Source organism: Mus musculus, chromosome 17, assembly GCF_000001635.26.
Source record: "Mus musculus strain C57BL/6J chromosome 17, GRCm38.p6 C57BL/6J".
NCBI lineage: Eukaryota > Metazoa > Chordata > Mammalia > Rodentia > Muridae > Mus > Mus musculus.
In genome coordinates, this window is record NC_000083.6 from 27,968,215 (window position 1) to 27,986,938 (window position 18,724).

At 50.7% G+C, this 18,724-nt stretch overlaps 1 protein-coding gene across 11 annotated transcripts in view; it reads left to right on the plus strand.

Annotated features, from left to right (window-relative positions):
- The window catches only part of Anks1 (ankyrin repeat and SAM domain containing 1), a 153,476-nt gene that overhangs the window by 58,911 nt on the left and 75,841 nt on the right, over positions 1 to 18,724 (plus strand). For 8 of the 11 annotated variants that reach the window (XM_006524087.2, XM_006524088.2, NM_001286040.1 and 5 more), the window contains 7 exons: positions 6,691 to 6,771; positions 8,347 to 8,503; positions 10,213 to 10,275; positions 16,852 to 17,148; positions 18,038 to 18,113; positions 18,337 to 18,438; positions 18,531 to 18,632. In XM_006524087.2, coding sequence (XP_006524150.1) covers positions 6,691 to 6,771; positions 8,347 to 8,503; positions 10,213 to 10,275; positions 16,852 to 17,148; positions 18,038 to 18,113; positions 18,337 to 18,438; positions 18,531 to 18,632 — 878 coding nt within the window. The remainder of the gene's footprint in view (positions 1 to 6,690; positions 6,772 to 8,346; positions 8,504 to 10,212; positions 10,276 to 16,851; positions 17,149 to 18,037; positions 18,114 to 18,336; positions 18,439 to 18,530; positions 18,633 to 18,724) is intronic. The other 3 variants (XM_006524090.2, NM_001286041.1, NM_001374802.1) reach the window with 1 other exon arrangement.

The following is an 18,724-nucleotide window of genomic DNA, read 5'->3' on the forward strand; positions in this document are numbered from 1 at the left end:
TTTGAGATCTTGGGTGTCTAAAAGCACTGTATGGTTTGAGCATTGAGAGTAATGTGTCTCCTGGAGAGGCCAGGCTGAGAGTGAGGTCACCTCAGGAGTTGCTTCTGTGTTTAGTGTTGCCTTCCCATACCCAAGCTTTCCTTGGTGCCCAGGATCCCTGTCTGTCATTTGTAACTGTGTACATCTAAGGCTAAGAAGCTGATTGGACACTGTGCAGAGGCTAGGAGAGCTTGTCAGAGATACTCTGTATCTTGGTACAGGGCAGAAACCCCCCAGATCTGCAGCTCCTGACTGGAGTCATTGTGTCTCCGAAAACTAATCTGGCAGCTTCCTGTTGGTTGTGGAAGGCCAAGTGGGCCATGGGGCAGGATCCGCCCCTTGGAGATGAAGGCTTCTTCTAGGAAGATGACCCAGTGGGTAAAACCCTTGTGTGCAAGGACAGGGACCTGAGTTCCAGTCCCCAGCATCACATCAAATCTGGGAGTGGTGGTGCACACCTGGAACCTGGGGTGCGAAGACAGGCCCTAGGGACTCACTGGCCAAACAGCCCAACTGAACCCGTAAATCCCTGGTCCAATCCATATGAAGAGCAAGAGAGGAAGACCTGCTCTGGGACTCTGGTCTCCCTGTGTGTAACCAAGTACGTGAGCCTGTGCATGCATGCACTCATGTTCACACTAAATGAAGACTTTCATAAGGACCTTTCCAGCTCCTAGCATGCCTTCTGTGCAGGGCCATGCTTCACATGTTAACACATGTGAGCAGCCCCCTGACCAGGACTTGCTGGGCAGACCTCACTCACCAAATGTGATGTGTTGTGTTCACAAAGTCCAATCCAGTCCAATCTGCCCTGCAGACCCTGCTCAGCTTGCAGGTGTGACTGTGCTGTGGGAAACAAGGGCGAAGAAGCTCCGAGGTGAGGTTCAGAGCCAGAGATGGTCCACGCCTTCCTGTACTCCCTTGCCATCTTCAAGGTTTTCAGAGGCCCTGTCTAAATGTAGGTGCTTCCGTGGCATAGGAGAAGGCTGCTTCAACAGCAAACGGCTTTGATACACAGTAGGTTGTGAATCTGGCTCAAGTTTCTGGAAATGTTGAGTGATGAAAGTCTTGAAGCCACCATGTGAGCAAGTGGTTCAAATAGCGTGCCTGCCGCGTAGTAGGAGCAGCTGCTGTGGACAGAGCCTAGACCCCTAACCTAATCCTAAAGCTGTCCCAAGGATGCTAATATGCTAGACTGCTCCAAGGTTGCAGAGAGTCAGCTTAGGTTTATCCTGCTGGTCAGGGCAGGAAGTGCGGCTTAGCAGAACCTCCCGAAACTATGTATAGGAATGTTCTGGACTGTCTTAGAGCCCCGCCCCCACCTCCATTAGACTCGCTGTGTTTGTGGGTGAGCAGCCTTCAGGACTTGCTGCTTGAGGACAGCCGCAGGGAGGAAGACCAGGATTTGTAAATAGCTCTTTTCTTGAGCTGCCAAAAAGGAAGAGCGTTGGGTGGAGAGGATGTGGCTGCCATCCTGTCCAGAGCTAAAATCCAAACAGGGAGATTATAGGTCTATGATCTAGTGGAGTTCATTTGCTTGGTCTGTTCCCTGGACCCCAAAATCTTTAGGTCAGAGAAAAATGGCTGGGGAGGCTGGGGGTGCGCCATGTCCTTGTCAACTGCTGGGGTTTTGAGGGAGTGTGATGCTGGTGTAATCACCGCTGCAGTCCTGCTGGGGGCTGTTGCCCTTGGTATTGTAGGAGGTAGACAGCGCCTGTTGGGTTGCTGAGCTAGCAAGGCTGCTTCATGCTACTTCCCATCTCCCTTATGGCATTTCTGTAAGAACCAAAAGCACTCTGAAGGGGTGCCAAGCGCTGCCTAACTGTTGCTTCCAGTCTCTCATTGACCTGGCTTGTGACTCGCTTTTAGATGCTAATGGGATGTTTTATACTAGACTCCCTTGTAGGAGCCCCCCTCTCTCCTTGATTTTCCACGTCATTTCCTTTCCATCCTCCTGTTATCATCAAGTACACTTAGGCAAGCTGGTTTTGGAAATGGGAGGAGTAGAGGGATCAAGGCTTCATGGTGGACAGGGTCAGCATGTGCTTCAGGCTTACTGTCTGGCCTTCTTCACCTTGTTTGTCAATGACACCAGTGTCAAATCACAGATGTCTCACACTTTCCATTTCCTGTTAACTCACTTAACTGCCAAGTATGGAGCACGTGGAAGTATGAAGTGCATTTCCAGTGTCTCGAAATGTACGTGTTGTAGAAGGACTCACAAAGCTCCTCCCTCCCAGTAACACTTCAGACACTGCATCTGAGTGGATCTGTTCAGTGCTTGTGCCTGGCACATTGCTTTCAGTGAATGGTCCTCCAGATTCGTTTCTTCTGTTGCAAATGATGGGATTTCCCTTCCTTTTCAAGAGTGAGTAATAGTCTACTTTCTTTTCCTGCTCACCAGTTAAAGGACCCTCCTGCCGATTAGCTACTATAACACAGTCCTAAGTGTGGGCATGCTCAACGCTCTCCGGTCATTGCTTTGGGTAGATGTTTGTACAAGGTAGTGGTTGCTGGATCATGGCACACCCGTGTTGCTTTCTGTGAGGCTGAGTTCACATTCCCAACAGCAGTGTCGAGGCCGTGCTTGACGCCCTTAACAGCTCCTACCTTTCGTCTCTTTTGCAGTGACTGTTCTGACAGACACGCAGTAAAGTCAAGTAGGTTTGAGTTTGCATTTCCTTAAGACTTAGTGACACAGGGTAGTTTTTCATCTCCCCATTGACCATTTGTAAGAATAAAATAGCCCGGTATCCCAGCTTCAAGTGGGTGGGAGGCAGAAGCGGAGTGGTCGGGGGTTCAGGTCATTCTGAGCAGTGTGAGGCTCTATCTGTAAAGACGTTTCCCTGTCCTTTGCCCATCTTTAGATCAGCTTGTTTCCTCGCAGTCAGCCGCATCCTCCTGTTTATGTTAGCATTGTCTCAGGTGCAGTGTGCAGGCGCTTTCTCCCTCACCTAGGGTTCTTCTCTGCAGGTTGTTTCCATGGCTGCTCAGGCACCCAGCAGGCTGTTAGGAACACCTCTGCCTCCCTATGTCCGTTCTTCCCGTAAAAGCCCTGATGTGAGAGCACAGTGTGGCTGCCTTCATTCTGAGTGCTATGGTCACTGGAGGCATGGAGGCAGTGCTCAGCACTCTGCAGTGTCTCCAGGTCACCACTAAGAGCAGTTCCTGGTGAGCATTTGTCTGCGCTCACACACTCTCAGAGCATGTGTGTCCTGTGCATTTCTAAGACGGGACACACATATTTCAGCGAGGTCCACCTCTCACGTGCTTTCAGCTCACTGCGCTCATGTCAGAGCATAGGGGCCCAGCTTTCCTCTCTGCATCGTTACTGGCTGTGTCGTATTTCGTTTTGTGGATGGATGTACTGGCATCCCCACTGCTTGCCTACGATGTGCTTGGGCATGTAGACTCTTCCTCTGCTAGTAAATCTGTGCGCATGTGCAAATGTTTCCATTGGACGGTTGCCTGGAAGTGGAGTTGCTGGCTCAAAGTGAATGCTATTTTTGGTTTTGATAAATGCTGCCAAATTGTCTTCCCAAAGGACCTTACTAACTTAAACTTATACCAGTTGTCCTACTTGGGGTTTTACTTCTGTGAACAGACACCATGACCAAGGCAACTCTTATAAGGACAACATTTAATTGGGGCTGGCTTACAGATTCAGAGGTTTAGTCCGTTATCATCAATGTAGGAGCATGGCAGCATCCAGGCAGGCATGGTGCAGGAGGAGCTGAGAGCTCTACATCTTCATCTGAAGACTGCTAGCAGAATACTGGCTTCCAGGCAGCTAAGGTGAGGGTCTTAAAGTCCACACCCCACAGAGACACACCTACTTCAACAAGGACACACCTCCTAACAGTGCCACTCCCTGGGCCTAGCATGTTCATACCACCACAACAGTGGTGTGTTTGCCTTCACAAACACTTGATAATCTCATTCTACTCTGTTGATCTGATAGGCAGAAAATCAGACATAACAGGTATACCCTGTCGTCTTTTTGGCTGTATCGACTTTCTACCTTTCAGGACTAGCTCATCAAGGGGCTAAGGAGATGGCTCAGGTCAGTAAAATGTTTGGCTGTGCAATCATGAGGCCCTGTATTCAGTACCCAGCGCCCACACAGAAGCTGGGTGTGGTGACACACATTATAATTCCAGTGGGGAGGATTGGCAGGCAGCTCGAGGGGGCTTGCTGACCAGCCCATCTAGCCAACACGGAAGGTTGGCCTCTGTGGCTCCCTCCATGAATTTCTCAGAAAGCCAAATGTGACTGTTCATGTAACTTGAGTGTTTGGGGGGTGGAGGCAGGGCTGTGAGCTTGAGGCCAGCCTGGATGCATAATGAGAACCCTACCCCACCCCAAAACAAGAAAGCAAAGGAGAAAAAAAAAGTCCATTGGATACTTAGGTGTGAGGTCGTTCCTTACTCTGTAGGGCTGGGTTGATTCGTGAGGCATGAGGGCTTCCATCCTGTCACTTCATTAGCCTTCAGGGTGTTTGGAGGGGCAGTGGGGTGGCAGGGCAAAGAGAGTGCTTGTTCTGGAGCCCAAGGAGAGAAGCATCCCTATGTCCTCTGACCTCTGCAGATGGCTGTGGTACACATGCCCCGAACTACAATTCAGTTAACGATGTTTTAAAGGTTCAGGCAGAGGATGAAATGCACTCAGCTGCCAGTCCAGTGTCCTGATCATTGCTTCTTACAGGTTCTTTCTCAACAAAACCTACTGTATTTATGATTTTGGTTGTTTTTGACGCTTGTTATGGTCTCTTCTCTGTCTTATTCGGAGGGATGGTAGGGTGATGGATGGCTCTGCTGGTGCAGTAGTTATGATGGGGCTTGTTTCCAAAGTGTTCCGGTAGCCGTGCTGCTGCAAGCCACACCCAGGCTTGAAGGCTGTGCACCTAGACCGTTGCACTGTGGAGTCCCAAGTCCCAAATAACGATCGGATACGGAGGTGCTCACTGGTTAAGAACATCGGATGCTCTTACAGAGAACCTGTGTTCAGTTCCCAGATACACGTGGTATCTCACAACCACCATAACTTGAGTTCCACAGAACTTGATACTCTGTGAGTAGGCACCAGACACATGGACCGTCCTAGACCCATGCAGGCAAGACACCATACACATAAAACAACTCTAAGACAACCAGATGTGATCTGCTGGTGATAATGAGTAGGCAGCACTGAGATTATCCAGTTACTGTGGCACTGAAAGGCAGAACCTTTGGACGGGCCTCACAGACACAGACATGAAAATTCAAGTGTTGGGTTCTGAATAGACACAGCCACACAGTGTGTACCAGCCAGGTTCTCACAGGTGGCAACAGATAAGGTCACCCCAAGAACGAAAGCAGCTTAATATAGAAGCTGTAGCAACCATGTGTTGAAGTCATCCAGCATGAAAGCTGGTTATTTTTATAGCTGCAGAAAATGCATTTTAATTAAACAACTATTCCTGATAACACTTTAAAGACGAAAGAACAGGATATAGCTCAGTGACAGCTTGACTGAGACTCTGGGCTTGATCCCTAAAACCATAAAAAGTTAAATGTTTTTAATGTTTTAAGACAGGTTGCGTACCTCCAGCCGCCAGTACTGGTGGGATCAGAGACAACCAAGGCAGCCTCTAATTCTGTTAAGTCGGAATTAGGGTTTTGCAAGTCGAATGCTTCCCTATTATGGTGTTTCTCTTGGGGGATCAGACCCGCAAGCTATAGATTTTTGTCAGTGTACAAAGACACCCGTGGATAAGATGGACTGGTTTACCAGTGTCCACCAGAGACTGACTCAGGAATCTCTCATGGAAAATGATATGTATTAAGTGGACGCTGCCCGCACATGCTCCCAGGTGTTGGTAACCACCTCTTGGTTATACGGTGTGACTGGGGTGCAAACAGGCCTTTGTTTCTGTTGTTTTCCTTTCTATCCTGGAACTCACCATATAGACCAAGCTGGCTTTGAACTCAAGATATCCACCTGCCTCTGCCTCTCTGCCTCTGCCTCTTAGTATTGGGATCAAAGGCGTGGGTCACTATGCTTGGCCTTATGCAACCAGATTTGAGACTGTATTGTTTGGGTTGCAGTGATAGACAGAGGGCTGTGCATGTTCAGCAGAGGTGCATCTTCATGCCTGTTTCAGGCCACAGTAGTTGAGCCTGTTACTGCGGATCCCACTCCTCCCTTAAACCAACTGTGGTTTTGAAGGAAGGGGACACAGTCTGGTTTGTGTCTCAGCTCAGTGTATCCTAGTGTGTTTTTGACAGTCAGTGCTCCTTTGGTCTGTGATCTGTACTGAGGTAGCTACTGGCTTCACTCATTAGAACAGGGTGGTGCTCGCACCCATGCCTGGCTGGGTTGTTTGGTTTTGTGCTGTTTGGGTGACATCTGGATTGGTTGGGAGTATTCAGAGGGCTAAGTTCCAAACTGAGTAAATGATGCGGCCCAGGTGGGCCAGCAGAGGTGGAACTGGCCCCTGGGTGACAGTATGGCCTTCACGTAGGCTTGCGTCTCCTCTAGGTGGTGTGCACCCGCTGTCTGTACGAGTAGTCTTCAGAAGCCTCTGGTTTGGTTATTTACTACACCATATGCCAGCTGTCTCTGACCTGGCTATGACTTCAGCCGTTAAAATCTCTCTCTCTGTCTTTTCAGCATGTGGAGAGGGCCGAACGTGAACTGTGTAGATAGCACCGGCTACACGCCACTACACCACGCTGCTTTGAATGGACACAGGTAAGTACCAGGGGCTCCTCCCTGCCCACCCTGCGGAGCCCAGCTCAGGAGTCTCCATCTCCTATGAGGCTGCCTAGGCGGGGCACTGCGCACAGAGAGAAGCAGACAGCACAGTGTGGGCAGAGGCCAGGTTTCTCTTCTGTGAACCATGATGCTCCATTTCTACCCCCAGCCCCAGAGAAGTCTTAGACAGAAGTGAATTTCACCTTCTCTCCTGGAGGCCCTTCCTGTGGAGGGCTCTAGCACACAAGCCATGCTGGGACTGTGATGGGCCCACTCAGGACAGCAGAGCACACAGACACTGGCACCTCACGGTGTCCACCCTGGTGAACCCAGGAGATGGAAGGCCTCTTAAGTCTGAGGAGGCCATCAGAACTTGAGTGGGAAGGTGGTGTGAGAGCTTCCTGGAGAAACTGGGCTCCGGGGAGCAGGGAGTCATCAGTGGACTGACGCCCGAGGCTCAGCGCAGCACAGGCAGAAGTCGTGGGGCACGAAGTGGGTTTGCCCAGATGCAGAAGAACAGAAACCAGGGGGACAGGAAAAATAGTGTGCAGAGTGGGAAGCAGAGTCCAAAGGGGAAGAGCTGCATGGGTGTGGCCTAGTAAGCCCGAGCCATGAACCCCTCATTTTACATTGTAATGAGCAAGGAATGGGCCCACCCCACCTTGCAGGATTCTGTTACTTGTCCAGTTTGTGGTCAAGCTGAAGGCCCACCATGCAGGGTCCACCGTGAGAGCTTGCTCCAGCGTTGACCTTTTCTCAATTTGGAGCATGAACACTGTGTCTTTTCTAAAACAACCCTAAAGGTAACATCCAGGGCCAGGATGATGGGTCAGCAGATAAAGCACTGGCTGCGTCCCAGGTGACCTGAGTTTGATCCCTCAGACCCACATGGTAGATGTAGAGAAATGGCTTCCAAAGATTATCTTCTGGCTTCTGCGTGTATGCACACAAAGAAAAAAAAATACATTGAGAACCCTCTCTAGTAGTCGGGAAAGTCTGAATTAATGAACCCTCAACTCTAAGTTTGTTAGCCAGGCTCCTCCCCAGGCCCTGTCTGTGTCCACGGGGCGGCTTTTCATTGGCTTGTGTGCCTGGGGATAATTACACGTGTGTGTCCGCCTCATTAGCAGTGTCGACTCTCTGTGTGTCTGACTCTCTGTGTGTCTGACGTCTGTGACATTGATTTTGCTCTGTCCTCTTTTAGCTCCCACATCCAAGGCATTGGAGTAGGTAGCGAAGGGACATCACCTGTCTGGTGTAACCGCCTTCATGTAAATTCTACCCCTGCATGCTAAATAAGTATCCCAAGGTGGGGAGTAATGCACAGTTCAGACAAGGGGTCCAGACATTTTCAAAGTTACAGGACATAGATGGATTATCAAGAAAGGGAGGTGAGTCACTGGTCACGGTGAGTCAGCCACCTAGCAGCCACATGCTAGCTGTGGGCATTAGAGGGAGAAGCCCGGGCAGTGACCTCAGAGGAGGCTAGCCATCGAGAGGCGGGGTCAGAAAGCAGTTTGCGGTACACACATGGGAAGACCCATGAGCTCATGGATGGCTTTTGCTTTCTAGGGATGTGGTCGAGGTCCTTCTGAGGAACGACGCGCTGACCAACGTTGCTGACTCGAAAGGCTGCTACCCGCTGCACTTGGCAGCGTGGAAAGGAGACGCCCAGATAGTACGTCTGCTCATCCAGCAAGGGCCCTCACACACCAGAGTCAACGAACAGGTCGGGAGAGTGAGAGTGTCCTCCCTGTGCACGCCCTGGCCTCATGCACTTAGGGTTCCTCTGCTCCCTAGACATGACCCTCCCTCCCTCATCAGGAGGAGTGGGGGGCCGTGTTCTGGAGGCTGCATCTTGTTTGTCTGTTTTTTGTTTTCAAGACAGAGTTTCTCTGTACAGCCCTGGCTGTCCTGGAACTTACTCTTAGACCAGGCTGGCCTTGAACCCAACAGATCCACCTGCCTCTGCCTCCCAAGTGCTGGGATTAAAGGCATGCGCCACCTTGTCCAGCAGGAGGATACATTTTTGTGCAGTTGACTCATGAAGATTTGTACTAAAATTTCATACACATGCATACACACACACAGACTCACAGTATAAAAGTTGATGCAAATCTTTTGAAATTATGTAGAGTGAGTTTTAAACAGGAGAGATTACATAATTATAATTTCTGCTTATGCCATCAACATGCAGTGAGCACAGCTTGCCAGCATTAGTCAGTGCTGTGTGAGCAATCCTGTTACTTTACAGACATCACAATGCGCAGAACTGAAAGAATTTGTCCTGATGCTGAAAAAAATCCTCCAGATGCAGGTCAGAGTGATCCAGTGGTATGGAGATCACTTCCTGTGTCCTCCAACACCACTCTGAGGGCAAGCATGTGCTAAAAAGGAGAGAAGAGAACCGCCCCAAACCTCACAAGGCCTCTGCAGTTGAGTGCTCTTGGATAGCCTCTCTGTTCCCTGGAGACATGTTCAGTGACAAAGTCTCCTAGGATGTCCATATCCGGCTTTGGCCCTGCTGCTTTGGCTGCACTAAGCTGCTCCTGAGTGAGTGCAGGGCTGTCCCCCTCAGGACACAGCCCCAGGGGGCTGTTCCTCTCTGTAGAGTAGATGAGGTTCATCCTCAGAACTTGGGACACCACCTGGCAAGTCTACTCACTAGCAAGGCCCACACAGGTTTCCACTGAGCTACCAGAGGGAAACCACCTGGGTCCCAGAGGCCTCCATTTGGAGACTGGGTGTAGGCAGTGGTCAGTCAGTCCTGTATTCCTGCACGGGTGGGCTTCCAGGTAGGTGAGCAGCAGGTGCTCAGACTGTCAGCGAGGATGCCTGTGTGCCGGGGTGGCGGTGGTCTTAGACTTGCCTTCCTAGAGCCTAAGTGTGATTCTCCTGATTGAAACTGCAGCCTTCTCTCTGAAAAAAGCACACAGAGAAGCTTGCTTGGAACTAATACTCTTCAGTGTTGGAAAATGGCCACCTGCTGAAATCCTTACCTCAACCATTTCAGCCATCATGTCTAACCCTGTCTTCACCCACTTTTGCCTTGAGACATGGCTGCTTGGGGTTTTGAGCCACTTGGGTGTGCTAGCTTGTCTTGTTCACAACTGCCTTTAGCCTGGAGTAGTCCAGGATAGGAAGGTGGTGGCCCAGTGCTTGAACACTGCAGGCAGCGGCTGGGCAGGCTGTCCAAAGAACCTGGAAGAGCACATTGGATCCAGGCAGTCGTGAGCACTGCATTGGCTTTGAAGCCACTAATGGCTGCAGAGGATGTGTGGATGCAACAGCCTCCCTGGAGCTGTTCTCGCTAGCTTGCTCCATCAGCTGCCCGAGCTCGGATCTGGGTTGTCCTAGCATTGGACCCCAGGGCTAGTATTGCTTTGAGATATTTCGTCCGCTTTGTCACCACTTTGTCTTTTCCTCTCCTTTTTGTAGAATGCTCTTGAGATCAGAGAACTCAAAAAGTACGGCCCCTTTGACCCTTATATCAATGCCAAGGTGTGTACCTCACAGCCAGGACCCCCATGTCGTCTTGCATCTCTCCATGCTGCCCTTCCACTGTGGGCCTCTGTCCTTCTCCTTGGGCTCCTCTTCATCACCCTCGAGCTGCCTGCTTCGCCTGCTTCAGCCCATCTGCTTTTGGCTTGTCTAGGGAAACCACAACACCATGGGCCGAGGCCTTAGCTTTAAAACTGTGCAATCCTGGAAAGGTTGGGACCATCTGATGCAGCAAGAGTAGGAAATAGAACCACACCGTAAGCCTACTGTATGTTTGCAACTTGTACAGTCCTAAGAGGGCCATCAAACAAATCAACTGGCATTTCAATAAGCACAGAAAATGATCGCTGCTTGGAATCAAAGCTTTCTCCTTTTCCTCTGCTCTCCAGATGTCTTTGGAAGTAGGATCTTGCATTTCAGGTTTCCATAGCTATGGTGGTGATACAGGGGACAAGACTTGGGTGACCTCATGCTGTTCTTTCAGAAGCTGCTGCAGTTGCAGCCCTCTTCCTGGGTGTGTGCCTCTCTGCAGGGTGCTTCCTGGCCAGGCCAGTCTCCAGCATCTCTTCTTTTTCTTCTCTGTTGGCCCTGGAAGGCTCTGAATCAGGAGCTGCAGAGCACCGGCCTGGTGAAGGGGCAGCAGAGGTTTGCTGGACCTACCTGGCCAGCCACTGTCTCACCAGGAGGCATCTCCACAAAGAGGCAGGGCTTAGTAGTTGGTGAGTGTGGCTTCTTGATAATCTGTGTTTTACTCGATGAAGTTTAGGCTGATGTGCATGTACATGCTCTTTTTCCCTTTTTGTCTCTGTCTCTCCCTTCTGTCTGTCTGTCTGTCTGTCTGTCTCTGCTCCCCCATGTCCATGTGTATGAGTGGTGTGTGTGTGTGTGTCTGTGTGTCTGTGTGTCTGTGTGTGTAGGGAGAAGGCCAGAGGTCAATGTTGAACATCTTCCTCAATCCCTCTCTACTGTAATTTTTGAGGCAGGGCTCTCACTGAGGCTGGAACTTGCTGATTGGCTAGACTGGCTGGCATTGAGTTCCCAGGACCCCCCTCCCTAGTGCTGGAAGGCTCACTGCCATGTTGTGACTTAGACGTGGATGCTGGCGATCCCAGTTTGCACCCCTGTGTTTGCGGCCAGGCTCTCCCAGCCGAGCTGTCTTCCCAGTGCTCTGTGCTTGCTCAGAATGCGGCCGTCCCGGGCAAAGGAAGCACACGGGGCTTCTAGTGTTTGCACTTGACAGGGACGCCATTGCTTTCTGTGTCCTGGGCTGGTTTCAGAGGCCTTGGAGAAGACAGTAACTGGTAGAGCAGCATGAGACAACTGAGCTGAGAGTGGAGACTTGCATGCCAGGCTATCAGCCTGAGTAAGCCATGTTCTCTCTGAGCCTTGGTTTCCTCTGTTATAAACTGGGATGTTACCAGCTTCCCTGCTGGATTGTTTTGAAGTCGCATTCATAAAGGGAAAGTGTCTGGTGGGTAATAGTGTGTTGTGATGACCTGAAGTACCTGCGCTGTTCTGAAGAGGCACCCAGGGCTGGTGGGTGTGTAGAAAGCAGCCCAGTGTGCTCGGGCTTTGGTGGGGTCAAATTGGTTTTTAACGCTTGGACAAAAGGCTGGACCTCTGGTTCTTGAAAGTGCTTTCCCTGTCTTTGATGTCAGGACAGAGAAGTAAGAATGTAGGTCAGGAGGCTCCTGCCTGGTGCTGTCCTACGCTTGCTTCCCTTGAGGGATGCAGACAGCACCAACGGCCAGGCTGTGTGCACTGATCCTGTGAGCCCTTCTGGAGTCAACTTGGTCTCACAAGCCTAGGCTTTGTCCTGATTGAGTGGGGTTTGACCAGCCTGGCTCAGAGCTAGAAATTGCTTTACTAAAGCATGTGTGAATGCCACATCCCGCCTGGCTCAGGTACAAGCTTAGAAGTCTCAGGCACCATTTGGGGGACATTTGGATCTCCCAAGCTCTCCTGATCTCTTTCAGCACCTTTCCTTTCAACCAGTTGTCATAAGCCCAGAAAAATGAAAATCAGCCATGGCTACAGTGGACCTGTGGGAACCGTGCACCCCCGCTGTAGACCAGCTTCTGCTCAGTGTGGCTGTCACAAAGCAAACAGCATAGTCAGACCTGTTGTACAGTAGACCAGGTTTCTGACCATTCATGTCCCAGAGCTGGAAGAACCTTGAATTTGACCTGATTGCATCAGAAGCACCAGCAGCCACTGAAGGGAATTTCAGCTCGCACAGCCAAAGCTATGGGCTGCAGTGTGCTCTTCTTGTGCACAGCTGGGAACCTTCTACCCTCTGCTTTTCTCTTTCCATGGCAGCTGTGGCCATGGCTGGCTATGTATTTGAGAGGAAGCTGTTGATGTCTTGGCTCTAAAAACTTAGATTTAGTATTAACCAGCTTTTCAATGGAAATTAGAGGACAAAGATATTCCCTTAGAAAGGTGAGCATTGTGGGGCTCACCTGTAACCCTGGCCCGCAGGCTGAGGCCGAAGAATTCCTAAAGTCTGAGGCTAGCCTAGGCTTTCTGGTAAGTGCAGGCTAGCCAGGGAGTGTCATAGAACCTTGTCTGAAAACAGCTTGGAGACTTGAGTGATGATACAGTCACTAAATTCAGAAAATTAAAGGTTGATGGCTAGTATTTCCTAATACACAGCTCATGTTTGTGTTTGCTGCTTGTCCTCATAGTGGGTAGTCATTCATTTCTTTTTAAAAAAAAAAAATATTTATTTTATATGAGTATGCTGTTGCTGTTTTCAGACACACCAGAAGAGGGCATCAGATCCCATTACAAATGGTTGTGAGCCACCATATGGTTGCTGGGAATTGAACTCAGGACCTGTGGAAGAGCAGTCAGTGCTCTTAACCACTGAACCATCTCTCCAGCCCAGTCACTTTTCTTTCCCTTTCGCCTTCCCCTTCCTCCTCCTTCTCTCCCTCCTTTCTGCATCCCTGTCCCCACTACCTGTCATTCTTACCACCCATCAATCATGACACTATTGCTCTCATGGTTAGGTTCAGGCTACACGCATTGCGTGGGAATGCCATAGAAGTGACACTTTCTGAGCATGTGACTGTCTCCTTGATGACAGTGGTTTCCTCTGGAGGGGGATGGGACTGACGGTGCATCTCAGGAATCTGCTGGGCAAGCATCTACCTCTGAGTAAAATGCCCCAGCCCTTGTGTTGAGACAAGTTCCCGCTGTGAAGTTCAGGCTGGCCTTGAACTCACAAACTCACAAGTCTCCATCCTCCTACCTCAGACTCTTGACTGCTGGGATTATAGATGTGTCCTACCATGCATTCTTAGACTCTTTAACAGCTTTCCTGGCCAAAGCTGAAGTTGGGCAGGTTGCCAATTATTTTTAAGCCCTACATAGTTCCTAAGTGAGTCTGTCTGAGGTGTACTGGTCTGAGCCAACTTCCTACCTGGAGGGAGCCCTCACTCTGTTACCTGAACAGATGGCCCTTCCTTTTTATTTCTATATTTTTCCTAATAACAAATGAAACTAATTACTGCCCGGCACCTGTTCCTGGGCTGCTGGTTACAGTTTCCTTTTTTTTTTTTTTTTTTTTTGGTTTTTCGAGACAGGGTTTCTCTGTGTAGCCCTGGCTGTCCTGGAACTCACTCTGTAGACCAGGCTGGCTTCGAACTCAGAAATCCGCCTGCTTCTGTCTCCCAAGTGCTGGGATTAAAGGCGTGCACCACCACCGTCCGGCTTGGGTTATAGTTTCTTCTGTTGGACTGGAGTGTCTGTCTACACTGTGCACTTTGGCCCAAGTTCTGCACTGCAGGAGGGAACTGATCTCTTCCTTGCCATCCGGGGTCAGGTTTCTCTTTCCTGGTATCTTAGCACGGTTTTGCCGTTCTTCCCGCTGACGATTCTAGAACCCGCATCACAGTGCAGAGAGTGATAGCTCTGGCTCCTTCGAGTGGGCCTCTGTCCACGGGGCATGCCTGGCCTGACTATAACTGGATACTCTCGGCAGGTTTGAGAGAAGATGACCATGGACATGTTTCTGTATGGTTTTGTTTTGTTTTGTTTTTGCTCACTGGTGAATTCATATATTTGTGAATCACATATATGGAGTTCAGTGGAGCCTGCAGAGAGGAATAGTCTGTTTATCTTAGACATACTGAGTATCGCAGAGAAAATTTACTCTCAGCAAGTAGGAATGGAGGGTTTGTGAAAGATTTCTGTATCAAGTTCAAGGCTGGCTTGGACCACATGGCCTTCCCCCCCAGTTCAGAATCTCAGTAAGCTGGTTGCCACAGCGTTGTTCAGAAGGGGAGAAAGGAGGGATGTCCATAGCTGGTGATCCCTATCTGTGCCTCTCGATGGGTTTACTGCCCCTCAGAGAACTCCTTAACCAGACAGCTGTCAGCTCCAAGAGGAAACCGGAGAGCGTGTGGTGGCCAGTGCTCAGCCATGGTGATGTGGTCGCCACAGACAACTCAAGAAAGCTAACCACCAGCCCATGTCTAGCAAAATCAATACACTCTCAGAAGCTTGCACACTGTGCCAGTGAAGTGTGGTCAGATAGTGTTGAACACCAGGCAGGCCATGTGCCAGTGCTGACCAAGATTGTGCCCAGCAGGACAACTTTGGCCATCTGTCTTCATCCTAGTAAGAGCCAGCAGGCCAATGAAAACAAACAAACCTAAGCACACTTCCTGTGTTTTCTGCTTCGTTGTTTTGCTGGGATACACTGGGGACTAAACCCGGGGCCTCTTGTGTGCTACCATGTGTTCTACCACTGAGCCATATTTCCAGCATGTTCTTTATATCTCTGTCTCCCCTTTCTCCCTTCCTCGATGGACACTTTAGTTTTTGCAGCTTTATGATTTTTTTTAGTCCCTGAGTCCTATGTTTTACAAAACCTAGGAGAGAGAATTCTGGATGTGGGGATGCACTGTGGCTGTAATGGTTTGCTTCATAGTCAACAAGTATGGAGAGGATGGAGTTTTAACGAGAGTTAGCTGACTTCTTGGCCCTGGTCGCCATGCATAAGTTGAGGTAGAAAACTCAGAGACTCCTCGTAACCATCTTTGGGTTGCACTCTCCAGAAAGCTCCCACCAGCTCAGTTGACAGAGCTGGTTTTGTCTCAAGGACGTGAGGTGACAGCCCTGAGTTTGCACAGGGGCCTTGGGCCCTTGCTTGGCAGAGGATGGGCATGACCACTGGGCACGGACAGCCCAACGAATTTGCTTTCCATGCAGAGTTTGCCCTTCCTCCAGACCTCCAGGTTCCTTCTCTGGGCCTGCGGAGGCCACGAAAGGCTGAGTCTTGTGGCTGTTCTGGCTGACTGTGCTGGCACTCTGGTTCTTCCATCCGGATCCTGTTTATTGTGTGCGTTTATCTCTGCGTGTGTCCCCACTGCAACTTCTTCTGCTCTTGTTTGGGTTTTAAACATTTCTTCGCTGTCGCTGGCTGCTTGGGGCCTTGGTCTCAGCAGCTCTGGATCTTCCTCGCCCATTTTCATGTAGCTGGGAAACAAACAAAATGAAAACAACAAAATGAGTCAAAAGCAGATGGGATTGATGCACATGTGGGTAACTCCTTGTCTGCTCCTTTTAATGTTACTAACAGTTAAACCAACTGTAGACATAGTTAAGTTTTAACTTGTGGCTACTGGAAGGTGCACAGTATTGACTCAGGATGGGTGCTCTTAAGCTGTCCCAAAGTATGGGAACTGGGTAAACTGAGGACTCACCCGTGCTCTGTAGAGCACTGTCTGCTTCAGTCACATGCCATCAGTCTCAGTAGAGAACATAATGAAAATGGCTCACACTCTGTGACAGCTGAAAAGCACAGTGCTCTCTGATTCTACCCCAGACCCTGTGTCCTTGGGATTAAATTGGCATCAGGGACCCTCAGTCTAATGGAGGGCCATGCCACATTGGAATATTTTGCACCTCTCACACCAAGCATCCCAGGACTCTCCCATTCGTACATGAGAAGGCCTTCCCCGTGCCCGCTGTCTCAAGCACTGGCCCATGCTCCCCTCTGCGATAAGCACGGGACAGGATAGGGTCCCCATTTCCCCCTAGGCCTGAGCCTGTGCCTTTTTCCTTGGGAATGGTTGCTGGCTGCTACCTTGAGAGTGGTTTGCGGTGCTCTGCTCTGTTGCTCTCCCTGCTGGCTGACTGGTTTGCATGCAAGAAGCTACACAGATGATGACCTCTTCTTGCAAGGCTTGTGTGGAAGGGTACGGATGGTGACCAAGCCCAGAATCAGGACCACGGGGCTGAACAAAAACACGCTTGTAAAACCAGCTGAAATTTACAGTGAAACAATATCAGTGATACGGCGTCCATTCATGCCGGGGCTTCTCCCTCAGTGCGGAGACACACCCGTTCGTGAAGGCACCCAGAGACTGCTCCTCTCCTGCAGGAACTGGGGCCAGAGACGCTAGCAGGAGCCTTCAGGCTGATTGTTGGGGGGAGTGGCGCCCAGATTTTGGCTGTATGAGTTCCCGAGTATTGCTGCTATTTTTCTCCTTTAAATTTCAGTGGTTTTATGGGTGATTATCCCAGCCCTTGCCTCTCTGATACGATCTGCTTGTTAACCCTCAGAACAACGACAATGAGACGGCCCTGCACTGCGCGGCCCAGTACGGCCACACGGAGGTCGTGAAGGCTCTGCTGGAGGAGCTCACGGACCCCACCATGCGCAACAACAAGTTTGAAACGCCCCTGGACTTGGCGGCGCTGTACGGGCGGCTGGAGGTGGTGAAGCTGCTGCTGGGTGCACACCCCAATCTCCTGAGCTGCAGCACTCGGAAACACACGCCCCTGCACTTGGCAGCAAGGAATGGCCACAAGGCCGTGGTGCAGGTCCTGCTGGACGCCGGCATGGATAGCAACTATCAGGTAGCAAGCCAGACTATGTCCCTTCTGGCGCAAGGGACGAAGTCCCTGGGACAGGCACGAGTACAGAGCTGCTGGGCTGCTGTGTAGCACCTGTCACATCACATCCACATGCTTCCTTCCATGTGTCACCTTGTTCTGCTCTGACGTGTGAGAGGCAGATGAGCTCTGTGGAGCCAATCAGTGGTTTTGCTTGTTTTTTTCAGGGTATGAGCTGGTCATTAAACCCTGAAAAGATGTGTTCCTGGGCCCTCTCCTAAACAGAAAGGCTCCTCACCTTCCCGCACATACACCCCGGGGCCACCTTTTTTCACTGCCAAAGCCTCAGATGCCATGTGACTCAGCCCTGCTCTCTGATGGCAGGCATCCTCAGTCAGGGCTTCCATAGGCTTGCAGTTGACTCTCCACTCGGGCCATGAGGTGCTCCGATTTCCTCTCCCTGGGAAGGTGGTGCTTGCACAAGTTTTACTGGTTAGCCTCCCTCTGAGCAGTGGGAAGTCACATGTCCCCTGGCCTGCAATAGCACACAGAGGTCTTGCTATGTGGACCTTGGTAGCTTTAGAACCCACACAAGAAACCTCAGAAAGAGCTCGGCGTGGTGGCACATGCCTTTAATCCCAGCACTCGGGAGGCAGAGGCAGGCGGATTTCTGAGTTCGAGGCCAGCCTGGTCTCCAAAGTGAGGTCCAGGACAGCCAGGGCTATACAGAGAAACCCTGTCTCGAAAAACCAAAAAAAAAAGAAAGAAGAAAAAAAGAAACCTCAGAAAGGTGAAGCGCCCCTGGGGGCTCTGCGTAGTTTACCAGCTGTCCCTCCTTATCCACGTCCCGTCTGTCATGTGACACACCAGACTGTTCTCATGACTCGCCGCCGCGCTCTCGTTTGCTTTCCAGACGGAGATGGGCAGTGCTTTGCATGAGGCTGCTTTGTTTGGCAAGACCGATGTGGTGCAAATCCTGCTGGCTGCAGGTGAGGTTGGCAGCGCTGAGTCTGTGTGCCTGCCAGGCGGTGTCTGAGCCTGCGGATATGTGTGGTCAGTTGTGCGACTCAGTCCTAGAGCGCGGGACTATTGATGGCCGAGTGAAGAATGCTCGTTGTGCTGCTTGAAAGCTAGGGCTATCCTTGGACTTGACTTCCAAGGCTAGCCCACACACGCTCACTTCCCTGGTCCGTCATCTGCTGCCCTTTCTAGGAATCGATGTTAACATAAAGGATAACCGTGGCCTGACTGCCCTTGACACTGTCCGGGATCTGCCCTCTCAGAAGAGCCAGCAGATAGCCGCCCTGATTGAAGGTACGTGTCGCCGCTGTCCCTGGGCCAGCGATGGCTGACCTACAAGGCACCATGCTTGCTACAGCTTCTGCCTTTACCAATTTTCCTCACAGATCACATGACCGGAAAAAGAAGCGTGAAAGAAGTGGACAGGACCTCCACAGCCCAGCTACCTCTCCTCTCCAACACAGACGCCATAGCACCAATGTCTCAGGGTGAGATTCCTGGAAGCCCGAGAAGAACTGTTCGTTCTTTCGCAAAATGGAAAGCTCTCAGTTTAAATGGTAACTGCAGGGTTGTCAGGACT